General features: G+C 44.9%; 1 protein-coding gene across 1 annotated transcript in view; it reads left to right on the plus strand.

Moving 5' to 3' along the window:
• The window catches only part of malrd1 (MAM and LDL receptor class A domain containing 1), a 78,029-nt gene that overhangs the window by 26,474 nt on the left and 37,842 nt on the right, over positions 1-13,713 (plus strand). The window contains exons 12-14 of the mRNA XM_076972105.1: positions 2,295-2,508; positions 2,642-2,883; positions 4,139-4,424. Of these exons, the coding sequence (XP_076828220.1) occupies positions 2,295-2,508; positions 2,642-2,883; positions 4,139-4,424 (742 nt within the window). The remainder of the gene's footprint in view (positions 1-2,294; positions 2,509-2,641; positions 2,884-4,138; positions 4,425-13,713) is intronic.

Genomic DNA, 13,713 nt, shown 5'->3' on the forward strand with positions numbered 1-13,713 from the left:
GTGGAGTGGGAAAACCTGGAACGGAGTTGGAGTGGAGGGACTACGGCTCTGAGTGATGAGCCTGTGTGGAGTGGGAAAACCTGGAACGGAGTTGGAGTGGAGGGACTACGGCTCTGAGTGATGAGCCTGTGTGGAGTGGGAAAACCTGGAACGGAGTCGGAGTGGAGGGACTACGGCTCTGAGTGATGAGCCTGTGTGGAGTGGGAAAACCTGGAGTGGAGCCGGAGTGGAGGGACTACGGCTCTGAGTGATGAGCCTGTGTGGAGTGGGAAAACCTGGAGTGGAGTCGGAGTGGAGGGACTACGGCTCTGAGTGATGAGCCTGTGTGGAGTGGGAAAACCTGGAACGGAGTCGGAGTGGAGGGACTACGGCTCTGAGTGATGAGCCTGTGTGGAGTGGGAAAACCTGGAACGGAGTTGGAGTGGAGGGACTACGGCTCTGAGTGATGAGCCTGTGTGGAGTGGGAAAACCTGGAACGGAGTTGGAGTGGAGGGACTACGGCTCTGAGTGATGAGCCTGTGTGGAGTGGGAAAACCTGGAGTGGAGTCGGAGTGGAGGGACTACGGCTCTGAGTGATGAGCCTGTGTGGAGTGGGAAAACCTGGAGTGGAGTTGGAGTGGAGGGACTACGGCTCTGAGTGATGAGCCTGTGTGGAGTGGGAAAACCTGGAACGGAGTTGGAGTGGAGGGACTACGGCTCTGAGTGATGAGCCTGTGTGGAGTGGGAAAACCTGGAACGGAGTTGGAGTGGAGGGACTACGGCTCTGAGTGATGAGCCTGTGTGGAGTGGGAAAACCTGGAGTGGAGTCGGAGTGGAGGGACTACGGCTCTGAGTGATGAGCCTGTGTGGAGTGGGAAAACCTGGAGTGGAGTTGGAGTGGAGGGACTACGGCTCTGAGTGATGAGCCTGTGTGGAGTGGGAAAACCTGGAACGGAGTTGGAGTGGAGGGACTACGGCTCTGAGTGATGAGCCTGTGTGGAGTGGGAAAACCTGGAACGGAGTTGGAGTGGAGGGACTACGGCTCTGAGTGATGAGCCTGTGTGGAGTGGGAAAACCTGGAACGGAGTTGGAGTGGAGGGACTACGGCTCTGAGTGATGAGCCTGTGTGGAGTGGGAAAACCTGGAACGGAGTTGGAGTGGAATGACTACATTACACTTTGAGTGAGGCACAGAATTCTCTGCCACTCTCCACTCCACTCACGTACTCTGGTGTGTGTGTGTGTGTGTCTGAAGGCACGCGTGTGTCCATACAAGTATAGGTGGGTCAGGCATGCTTGTGTGTGATTGTAGCATTTGTGCTTCCTCTGTTCAGAAATACCACAACCTTTCTCCATCTGGTCCTCTGAATCGTTAACATTTATCAACCCACAGTTCACCAGCAGCACCATGTTTACACTCTACATGTTCCCACTTCAAGCTTTACTCTGTCTACTCACACACAGGTATCACATGGGTGAAACCTTTTAACATTTCCCTGTTCCTTTGTGTGATGTCACCTATTTTATTTAAAACATATTTTAATGAATGATCATTTCATCTTATTAGTTTAATTAGATCACTAGTTATATGTTTTACAGATCAGCATGTCAGGTTTGTGTGCATGCTTGTGTGTGTGTGTGTGTGTGTGTGTGTGTGTGTGTGTGTGTGTGTGTGTGTGTACTGCTGACCTCAGACATTTACAGACAGGTTCAACCATGTCATGGTGGTCTAGGGCTTTAATCATTTCTAGGATATATTTTTTTCCAACTGAATTATTTTTACCTAGATACACAATTCCAGTTACATATTTTAGCACTCTACTTGACTGAACTGGACTGAACTGGTAGAGTTCAGGTTTGTTAGCCTTTTTTGGTCAATTATTTTTAGACAGTGCGCAATATCTCAGAATATTCTCAGTAGAGTTGAGAACAGGACCCTGGGAGGTCCTGACTTGGTTGTTTTTGTTGTTGTTGTTTTGTTTTGAATGCACCTTATTTCTCCAGTGATAGTTTTGGTCAACAACTCATTGTTTCATCTGACTACAAAATCTTTCAGAAGGCTTTTCTTAGAGTTCAACATCAAATTTCAGTTGAACGATAAGGTGTTTCAGAGTGGGAGTTTCTTTCTTGACCAGAAGCCTCTAATCCCTTGGTAATGTAGTAATCCCATGACTTGACCTGCTTTCTGAAATCTGTTTGGAACTCTCTAGAAAAGAAGTAGATGTTTCATACATTCTTTCACAGAAAAGGAAGAGAAATCATTTAGAGTTCAGTACTGCCATAACGTGCTAGACTGTATGCGTCTGTTATTCACAGGTGATCCTGCGTGCGAAGAGAGGTATCAGCTACATGGGGGATGTGGTGGTTGATGATGTGGCCTTTCTAGACTGTGCCCCTCCTGTCCTCTCTGGACTGCCCTGCACGAAGCACCAGTTTGCTTGCGCTAATGGTCACTGCATCCCTCATGGCAACCTGTGTGACTTCATCGACCACTGTGGGGACGGCTCAGATGAGGACCAGCACATCTGCAGTGAGAAAACGCACTTGTTTTAAATTTTTCACTATTATTTTATTTTTTATTATACATAAACGTGTGTTTGTGTGTGTGTGTGTGTGTGTGTGTGTGTGTGTGTGTGTGTGTGTGTGTGTATTGTCTCCACCAGAGGGCTCCCGGTGTGATTTTGAATTTGACCTTTGCTCTTGGAGACAGCTGAAGAACGACAGCTCTAATTGGCTAATCAATTCCGGAAGACCGCCCACTCCAGGGACGGGCCCGTCTACTGACCACACCTTCCGCAACTCCTCAGGACACTACTTGTACCTGGAGAGCTCGTTTCCGATGGCGTCTGGTGCAACAGCGCGGATTGCAGGGGAGCAGTTCAGTCATCACAGCAGGGACTGCAGGGTAAGAGGTCGCCTGTCAGCATGGCGCTGATCCCAAAACAGTTCCACCTCAACTCACCTGAAATCTTGTCTCATGCCAGAAAAGATCTGGAACATTTAAGGGCAACAAGGTCCCTCGTGAAAGAAGACTGGTCAAGCTTTGAGTCAAAAGCAATACATGATCAAATGAACAGATGGGTGGAGGTATGGATGACTGGATGGAGAGATTTGGGTGATGGGGGTGATTGGGAGGCAGGACTAGATATATATATATATATATCGAGGAATTAATCACGCTACATAATGCCTATTCAGACTTGAATCATTATGTGTATACACACATCTTAATATCTATTTAAAATGTTTCAAATAAGGTATTCTATCAGTGTGTGTGTGTGTGTGTGTGTGTGTTAGAATAAGGTATTCTATCAGAGTGTGTGTGTGTGTGTGTGTGTGTGTGTGTGTGTGTGTGTGTGTGTGTGTGTGTGTTAGAATAAGGTATTATATCAGAGTGAGTGTGTGTGTGTGTGTGAGTGTGTGTGTGTTAGAATAAGGTATTATATCAGTGTGAGTGTGTGTGTGTGTGTGTGTGTGTGTGTGTGTGTGTTAGAATAAGGTATTCTATCAGTGTGTGTGTGTGTGTGTGTGTGTTAGAATAAGGAAGAGTGAGGGAGATGAAAATGACTGGCTTGCTGCTGTGGAGACTTTGTCCTCTTATCCACCTACTAATCAATCACAGCCTGACAGGCGAAGCCAATTAGAGTGAGAAAGAGGAAGGAGAGAAAAGAGGGAGAAGCTGAATGGACAGAGAAAAAGAGAAGATAGAAAGAACAGCAACCTTGTTTTTATAAATATGTTTATAAAACATCTAGAATTTTTTTGTGTGTGTAGAATTGCTCACCTGTTCGTTGTCGTTTGTGTGTCGCGCTACTAGATTCACTACTCTGTCAAGATCACATTCACCATTTTTCCTCGAGGTTGCATTGGATCAGTATCTTCAGAGGAGGTGGTGATCTCCTGATCTGAGGCCAGGGTGTTCTCTGGAAATTAATTTGAAAATGCTTCAGTGCATGTTGAAACATCTGGCTGTTTTCTTATTTCAACTTGACTTCTTAGCTTTGAGAAATGGTATTCACATTGACCTTTAGTGCCCCTTTTACATCACTTAGATGGCCACCTATAAATACACAGGCTGCAAAAAGCCTGGGGTAGTGGCCTTGGTAGTGTTACTTCTTGATGACAGCTCTTCTCAAGAGGCTCCGATCTCTGTTTTGCAGATGGTATTTTACCTGCAGATGTCTGGCGAGGGCACTGGCACTTTGAACGTGTATCTGCTCACAAGCTCCTCACACTTCCTGCTGCTCAACCTCACTGGGCATCAAGGCAACTACTGGATCAGACAGGAAGTAGCTCTCTTCTCCAAGGAGCCCTTCTGGGTCATGTTTGAGGGCAAGGTGGGCCGGCTTGGTAAAGGTGACATCTGCCTTGATGACATCACTTTCTCACCAGGATGCTTGCTCAGCAACACTCCTGATCCTGAACTCCCCACCACTCCACCTTCTGGTATGCGTTTGTACTTGTCTGCATTTTGTTATTCATTGCAAACACTTGTATTTTTATTTCAGGACTACTTATGTCTTACTTATAATTTCAGACTGTTATGGCTGCACCTCCTGGCACGCCTACCCTTTTGGACTCTAACTCCCAGAATCCTTCTGTGCATCTCTTCAGATCCAATTCCCCATTTACCCTCACCTGAGTGCTGCCTCAGTTCCATCTTGTGTGTCAAAGTTGTTTCATGTATGCTCCGGGTATGCCTGTCAGTTTTGACTTTTTCCTGTTTGTGGTGTTTTCCTGCTTTTGTTTGCATGGTTTACTGACTATCTACTGCTCTCCCTTGTCTGTTTCGGACTCGTCTGTTCTTTGAAAGGTTGGGCATGTGGTTTTATCTGCCTGGTCTTCATTTAATCTTCAAATGGATGCGACTCCACTCCTGAAACACCTCTCTATCTTATATATCACACAAGGCTTTTAATTCCAACATCACAAGAAACTGCTCAGACCAACACAACGTCTCAAACGGCTCAATGGCTCGTTTGAAGCAACGTCTCAAACTTGTCTCGACCTGACAGCATTACAGTCCTGAGTAGCTATCTTCCCTCTGCCATCTCCCAGTATGCATCTCTTCTTCTTTTGCCTTATTGCTTTGCCACTACAGGCTTCCTCTTCCTACATCGCTACAGTGCCCTATCCGTTTTCTCTCTCCTTTTCAGATATCCATATTTCTCATATTTCTTCATTTTCCAGCATATTTCACTGCCTCATCACCGTCTCTACTTTATTATGGCTCCAGATGGATAATGCAGTCGAAACACGAATTCATATTTTGTCGCGGTCTTATTCCATAAAGCATCCGCTCACTCACTCTCTCCTGGTCCTCGTGCTTACCCGCGCCCCACGGGGTCTGGCCCCATTCCCCCTCTGCATTAACTATTGATGGGTTGTCTTTAGCAAGGGTTTGCTCCACAGATGCAGGCAACCCCAGAGGACGTAGACAGTGCACCAACAGACCCGCCCGTGTTTTCCATGGACAGATTTAGATTGGCCTATATGAGGAAACGTTTTACTTTATGAAACGGTCATTCTAGGTTAGCACATGCGTTTTACTGAGAACCTCGCCAATAAGGCCGAAAATCGCAGTGCAAACAACATCCAGATCTTGCTTTCTTTGACTTGGTGGTTACAAAGTTGTGTTGCACTATATATATTGTTATGCATTGAATTATGGTTGAAGAAAACTTTGTGTTTTCTTATTAGCGTGATCTTTGTGTGTCTTACAAAGGGCCCCTGTGTGTCTCTACTTATTTACACGTTAAATCCAGAGAGGGCAGAAGCAGTATAAGTGAGAAGGTGTGAGATAAGAGAGAGAGATGTGAGGTGTTGTCGTTTATTATGTTTTCTCATTGATTGCCAAGACCACAGGGACGAAGAAGAGGGATAAAATGTCAAGGTTGTTCCAAAAGCTTTTAGCATGTGTTTTTCTCCAGTGCATTTGTATATAACAAACTATGTGAGCTTGGTGCTGTTCCAGAGAAAGTTCTGAATGGGTGGATGTGTGTTCGTGCGATAGCTTCTGTGAGTTTCCATTTGCCATAACTTTGTTAGGAACTAACTAAAATAGGCAGCACATTATGAATACTATTCTCAAGTAAAGTTGTATGCAAATTAACATCTGGATGATCACAAATGTGCATTAGTGTATACAGTATCTCATAATAGCCCAAGCTGTTAATTTGCATAACCAGCTAGCATTCTGATCACTGCTGTTGCCGCCACTTGACAAAGTTTCCTCCTCTCATGCGTGTTAGTCCTGCACCATGAACCACAAGACTACTTCTTGTCCAGTGCATACAGACTACGTTAAGGAATGAGGGTAAAGCTTGACTTGCTCACTTTTCAGTCAGTATCAATTAATCGTCATTCTGGTTTTGCCTGTATTATGAACGGTCCTCTAATGCAGTGGTTCTCAACCCACTCCTTGTGGTTCACCAGACAGTTCCACATTTTTGCTCTATTCCAATTCTTAAGAACTTGGACTGAGCAAAGCTGTGGAAAGATCACGTGGGCTCTGATGAGGGGGTTGAGAAACACTGCGCTAATGCACATTCATGCCAGGGTTGTTAGCCTTGTTCGTCCAAAATAAAGACACCAAACCTATATGTGGGTCCAGCCTCTGACCGTTACTCTTACCCTTACCACATCTTTGTCCTGTCACTGACCCGCCCCTTTTAGCTCAACGTAAGCCAATCTGTAATGAGCTGGCTACATGAATGACTGCCAGGATCTATTAAATCATTTTTCAATCAGTTGTAGAAGCTTTGGTGAAGTGTAAACCTGTCAAAGCTCTTTTGTAAGTAATCAGTATGAATATATAATAAGATGTTTTCACTCAGGTAGAACCGTGTAAATCTGCTTGTGAAATATAAAAACCTTCTCCATGTTGCCCAAGAATACTTGTACATTCTTTGTCGCTGTCACTAACCCCTCTGGTCAGGAAGTTATACATATGTAACGATCTGCGTAGCGCAGAACCGGGAGGCGGACACAAACGCTGAGGAGAGCGAGATTTATTCAAGGGAATTCCAATGGCAGAGTCAAAGTAGCAGGCACGGGTCATAACGGGAGGGCAATCGGGACATGTAATATACACAGGCATACTAGGACAAGGCAACTAAACACAACGGGGAAACACGGAACAGGCAGAGATAAACGGATAACAGAAAGCACAAAAGAGCGAACTCACGAACAGGAATGCACACAGGCTAACAGCACAAAATAACCGACACTGACTAGGGGAACACAAGGACTTTAAATACACAGAACTTAACTAGGAACAGGTGATAATAATGACGACAGGGGCGTGGCAGACAGACAGATATCGGGGCAACAGACCAGCTGGGCGGGATCGACACAGACAACACAGACACGAGGGAACAGGGAAACCAGAGTGACAGCTAGGAGAGGGGGCGTAGCCCTACGTGACAACATATAAATGCTTAAATACATTCCCTACTGTTTAATCCCACATATCTTGACTACACCACCCTCAATTTAAAAGGGTGGGGTTCCCTCAAAGAAGCAAAAGGATTCCTCACAAGGTGGGTTCAACTAAACAGATAGCTGGAGGTAGGTAACATACTCTTTTTAAATAGTGAATAAAAGTAACACCTAAACCCTGAGGGAGGACAAAATAAAAGACCCAGTCAATCTAAAGCCCAGACCTCACTGTGCTAATCTACCAAAATCATTTCCCACCCATACTGTGCAATATATGGGGAATAAAAGAAAGAAAGAAACTGCAAGTAACCCTAAAACCACAGCACACAAGCGAACTACAATATCCGTGAAGGGAGATCGTTAACAGTCAAGCCAAAAGGCTCAAGAGTCACAGCTGCAAAGGTCAATAATTTGTCCAGGCTAACGCGAGCACCAAGATATCTGTGCACACACCGTCAGTCACGGGGCCTCCCAGCAGCAAACCCCCCCACCAAAATAATAAAAACAAATATACAAAAATATAGAAGCAACTAGAAGGAAAACCAAACACTAATGTGACCAAATATACAACAGTAGCATATCACAAAAAGTAACAATCCAAACAAAGACTCCCTGCAAAGAATAAAGGGACACCATTAAACCATCACTCCAACAATCCATACCTGCAAGGTTAGCAACAATCACCATCCCATAGTCAGACACCCCAAAAAAGAAATCTTGGTCACTTTAATAAACAACATTAATCAAAAATAAAAACCAATTAAAATCTCTCCATCTGATGAACTACACATATACCACTTACATGTGAAACTCAGCCTTGTGTTAAAGATAAGCTGTCAGACCCATGAAGTTCTGACATCTGGAACCACCTATTCAACCAATCCAATCTCTCTCTACAGCTTTAGTCACTTAGGACAACCAATCCAATCTCTCTACAGCTTTAGTCACTTAGGACAACCAATCCAATCTCTCTCTACAGCTTTAGTCACTTAGGACAACAAGGAACCGGGTTGGTTTGCCAACTAAAGAAAAATCTAGTTTTTCCTTTTTTCAGAGGTGCAGACATCTATACTTTATATGTGCCCACATCTCCACTAAACAACTACAGGTGAGCTTAATCTCAGAAAGGCAGGGAAAAGTAGCAATAAGCTACCATGTGTAACAATGTTGAAATGGTTTGTAAATATTTGTTTAAAAGAACTGTAACCTTTTGTTGGGGAAGTAATTACCTACTAGGTCATTGGACAGAAAAGGGAGAATGTGAGGAGAATGTTGGAATTACGTTCGCGTGAGGAGACCGTTAGGAGAACGTGAGGAGACCGTTAGGATGAGCGAAGGAGAGATAGGAGGCAGTAGAGATTGTTAAGCCAGCTTTGGTCATCTTTTGGTAAAAGTGCTCGGCAAGAGCTCTTTACGCAACCTGAATGGTGGTGATGTTGGTGAGTTGAGTGGAAAACTTAACTGAAGGCTGACGTAACCGAGTGAGCTGACGACGAGGTCAGAGAACCGACGGAGCCGGACAGCGCTACGTGTGAGGACTGTGCCTGCGTCGTCAGCTGTGTCTACCCTCTCCATCCACGCGAATCGCCTCATCTCATCATTTTCTCTTGCCACCCTTGACCGTGTGAGTGGTTATCTCCATCAGCAAAAGGTACCGTTTTTATTTTGCCCTTGAGGTGAAACGGCCATTTGTTTAAGGCTACAGCGTTCCCGAGCAGCGTTCAGGCCTGCAACAGTTGGACTTGAGTCTTATTTATTTATTTATTTCATTGCCGGCTTTAGTTTAATTATTGGGGCCCATAGGGGATATTTAAGTTTGAAGTCTTTATTTTATGTTGACTGTATTGTTGGTTCAAAGTGAACTGAAAGAATGAAAACCTGCAAAGAGAAGGTGTAAATCATTCCTTTTAATTTTCTAAGTAAATGTTCCATATATTTTCAATTAATTGGTGTGTTTATTGACTGTGTTGATATTGTATGTGTATTAGTTAATACATGTTGTGCTTGATGGGTGATTTAAAGGATCAAGAGACTGTTATTTAGAAGGTAAATACCTGTTTGGCTAAATATACATTTGTTTAAATTCTTGAAGAAACCCCAGGTTCTGTGATTATTTAAAAGAACTCAGGTTAGCCACCTCTCATCATAGCCACACAAGCTAGAGAGGCGCTACATAAATTGGAGGCACCGCTGGGATTTAGATTATTGTGTGGGTTTCTTGTTTTTGTACATTTGTATTGTGAAAGGTATACTGTTGAATCTGTAAACTGGATTTTTTTTTTTGTTTGTTTAACATGGGAAGTCAAGACGAGTTGGTATTAGAGTTAAAGGGTTGGTGCCAAGGTGAGTCAGTGGATGAGGCGCACGCTGTCTTAATTCTCATGCAAGAAGATGTAACTGCAGCGGTTATTGAAGAGACTATGCAAACAGTGAAGTGTCTGGGACGTGTTCGTGTAAGAGGTCGAATATTACGCTTGCGGCAAAACAGATTTCTTGTGTTGTATGAATGCAAGGAGGCTGTGAAGAGAGACATGGTTCCCTCTAAAGTGTTCCCCATTGATGGGGGAGAGCCGTGGTCTGTTGTCACAATTGATGAAGGCCCTAGAGTCAGTGCACAAAGTCAGGGACCGTCACAGCAAGCTAATGACAAGCCTGTAGATAAACAGTACACATTGTTCCCAGAAGGAGATACTGGTGCTAAGTCAGCAGAGGCTATTTTGCGAGTTGTGAGTGAGATACTTGACAAGAGTAAGTCCTCAAGTGAGCATGGAAGCTATCGCCGCTTACAAACCTTTTCGGGGTTGTTGCCCACTCCAGCTGGAGAGGAGCAGTTTGACCACTGGCTGAGCCAAGCACGGCTCATGGTGGAAAAGTGTGATTGCTCTCTCAAAGAGAAAAGGCGGCGGCTGATGGAGAGCCTTAGGGGCCCGGCGCTTGAGATTGTCCAAGCAGTACGCACTGGCAGTCCTGACGTTAGTCCTGAAGCCTGCTTGGAGGCACTTGAACATGCTTTTGGGACAGCAGAAACAGGTGAAGAGTTGTATTTTGCTTTTCGTCTGTTGCAGCAACAACCAACGGAGAGGCTCTCTGACTTCCTTAGACGTCTAGAACAGTTGTTAAACCGGGTCCTGCAGAGAGGTGGTCTTCCTCCTGGTTGTGCTGACAGGGTGAGACTAGATCAGTTGTTGCGTGGTGCTATCGTTTCTGATCTGATGCTGACTAATCTTCGGCTTAGAGAGAGAAAGGATAAGCCACCCTCTTTTCTCCAGCTGTTAAAGGAGATTCGTACAGAGGAAGAATATGAAGCCTCAAGAAAAAAGCTTCATCTTGTTGTGCAAAGTGCATATGTAAAGCAGGAAGTTGATGAAAAGCAGACTGAAATTCAGAGCTTGAAGTCTGAGATGAAGGAACTAAGGTCATTAGTGGCTGCTACTGTGTCTAAGCCAGTTCAAGACACCCTAGCTAGCACTGATCAGACTCCCCATAATGCTGTATCCCTTGAGTGCCGTACTGACAGTGAGATAACTGCACTGAAAAAACAGTTGAATCGCTTGCAACAGAAGTTCACAAGGAACATGACTGAATCACAAGTGGCTGTCTCATCGGTAAAGACATCAAAGCTACCTGCTAGCTCTTCACAGAGATCACTCAAAGTCTCAGAAGAACATTTTTGTTATCGATGTGGAGAGAATGGACATTTCGCAGGGAAATGTCAAAATTCAGAAAACCAGGCTAAAGTAATTAAGAGACTAATTCAAGCCCTGAAGTTGTCTAAGACCAACCAATCATCTCGTGATGCCCCTGCTAGCACTATGAACTGTTCAGTCAAGAGTAGTACTGCCCATGTGCCTGAAAGTGTGAGCATTCCAGATGGGCTGGTTGGGCCACCAAGCCTGGTCCCACTGAAAGTTAATGGGCAGCCCTGTACTGCCTTATTGGATAGTGGCTCCCAAGTGACAATCATTTTTGACCACTGGTACCAGCGATACTTGTCTGATATCCCCATTCAGCCAGTATCTGGTCTATCGTTGTGGGGCTTAAGTGAGTCAGGTGTTAGCTACCCATATAGTGGTTATGTAGTAGTCGACTTTGAGTATCCAGCTGAGGTGCTAGGAACTGTTCAGACTGTAACTGTCCTTGCCCTCATATGCCCTAGTCCAAGAGCTGATGACAATAACTCTGTCATCGTAGGTACCAACGCTAGCCATGTTAGACGCTTTCAATTCAATTCAATTCAATTTATTTATAAAGCACATTTAAAACCGCAGCGGACCAAAGTGCTGTACAGCAGATTAGCAGATAAAATACAAGCAAAATACAATACAGATTAAACAAGTTAAAAGAGATTGAATAGTAAAAAGAATAGAAAAATATAATATTATTAGGTTAGTTAACATTATAGGCCAAAGAAAAAAGGTAGGTTTTAAGGTGGGCTTTGAATTCGCTTATTCCTGTTATACCTGTTATACCTGTTATCCTGTTATATATGCTTGGTGAACCAATGCAAGGACAATGGTGTTGATGTCACGCAGGCACTGGGCCTTCGTGTTTGTGTCAGTGAAGGCCAACCTGCACTTAAAGGCATTAATGTTCCTGTCCAGGGGGACGATGAGGTTGGTCGTGTCCGATGGATGGGTCCAGGGCCTTTGACCCTACCACCACATGGTGATGCACCAGTAGTGTGCAAGGTGGAACTGAAGAAGCCTGTTCTGCAGGAAATACTGATGATGGACTCATCACCAGCTGTCACTCTACCTGCTGATGTGTTTATCCTTCCCATGGTGATGCCCAGTGGGGCATTAGATGCAAGTAGCTTCAAAGTTCAGGTCAGGAATGAGTCTACAAGAGAAATTTCTATACCTGTGGGAACAGTGATGGGCAGTGTGCTTCACATTGATTCTGTTTCTACCATTACAACGAAAGAGACAGCTCCCTCCAACCTTGATGCAAGCCACATAAATTTTGGAGACTCCCCCATCTCTGAAAAATGGAAGAACAGGTTGCGTCAGAAACTAGCCCAGAAGTCTCATGTCTTCTCAATGAATGAGTGGGATGTGGGGTTGGTGAAAGGGGTGGAGCACAGTATTCGACTGTCGGATTCCAGGCCGTTCCGTCAGCGATCACGTCGATTGGCCCCTGCAGACATTGAGGATGTGAGACGGCACTTACAAGAGCTGCTACAGGCAGGGATCATAAAAGAGTCAAGAAGTCCCTATGCATCCCGATAGTGGTTGTACGGAAGAAAAATGGTACTGTCAGGATGTGCATAGATTACCGACTGTTGAATAGCCGAACTGTACCAGATCAGTACACTACCCCGTGCATTGAGGACGCACTGAATGCCTTGACAGGGAGTCAATGGTTCTCTGTGCTTGATCTGCGTTCAGGATACTACCAGATTGCCATGTCTGAAGAAGACAAAGAGAAGACGGCATTCATTTGCCCGTTAGGGTTCTTCCAGTTTGAGAGGATGCCACAAGGCATCACCGGAGCTCCAGCGACCTTTCAGAGGTTAATGGAGAAGGCTGTCGGAGACATGAACCTCTTGCAAGTGCTAGTATACCTTGACGACTTGATTGTTTTCGGAAAGACGCTTGAAGAACACGAAGAGAGACTGCTCAAGGTCCTAGATCGTCTTGGGGAGGTAGGACTCAAACTTTCAGTCGACAAGTGTCAGATCTGTCTGCCCAGAGTCAAATACCTGGGGCACATAGTATCTGCTGATGGTGTCGCCCCAGATCCAGAAAAGATAGAGGCTGTTACCACCTGGCCTGTGCCAACAAACCTAAAGACACTGCAATCGTTCTTAGGGTTTTGTGGCTATTACAGAAGATTTGTCCAAAACTATTCTGCAATTGTCCGGCCGTTGACCGAGCTCACCAAGGGGTACGCTCCTACCCAAATGAGAAAGAAGCAAGCCCCTGATGTCAGCAAAATCTACTTGAAAGAGTCAGAGCCCTTTGGGGACAGATGGGACAACGCATGCACAGATGCGTTCCACCAGATTATCTATTGCCTGACACATGCACCTGTCTTGGCATTTGCTAACCCACAAAAGTCATATACTCTGCATGTTGATGCAAGCTTGAAGGGTCTTGGTGCAGTACTTTACCAAGAGTACCCTGAAGGCCTGCGGCCAGTTGCTTTTGCAAGCAGAAAGCTGAGCACAGCTGAGAGAAATTATCCCATACACCAACTGGAATTCTTGTCCCTCAAGTGGGCAGTTGTTGACAAATTCCATGACTACTTGTATGGGGCAAAATTCACAGTACGTACCGATAACAACCCACTTACG

Source organism: Brachyhypopomus gauderio, chromosome 14, assembly GCF_052324685.1.
Source record: "Brachyhypopomus gauderio isolate BG-103 chromosome 14, BGAUD_0.2, whole genome shotgun sequence".
In the NCBI taxonomy this organism is placed as follows: Eukaryota; Metazoa; Chordata; class Actinopteri; order Gymnotiformes; family Hypopomidae; genus Brachyhypopomus; species Brachyhypopomus gauderio.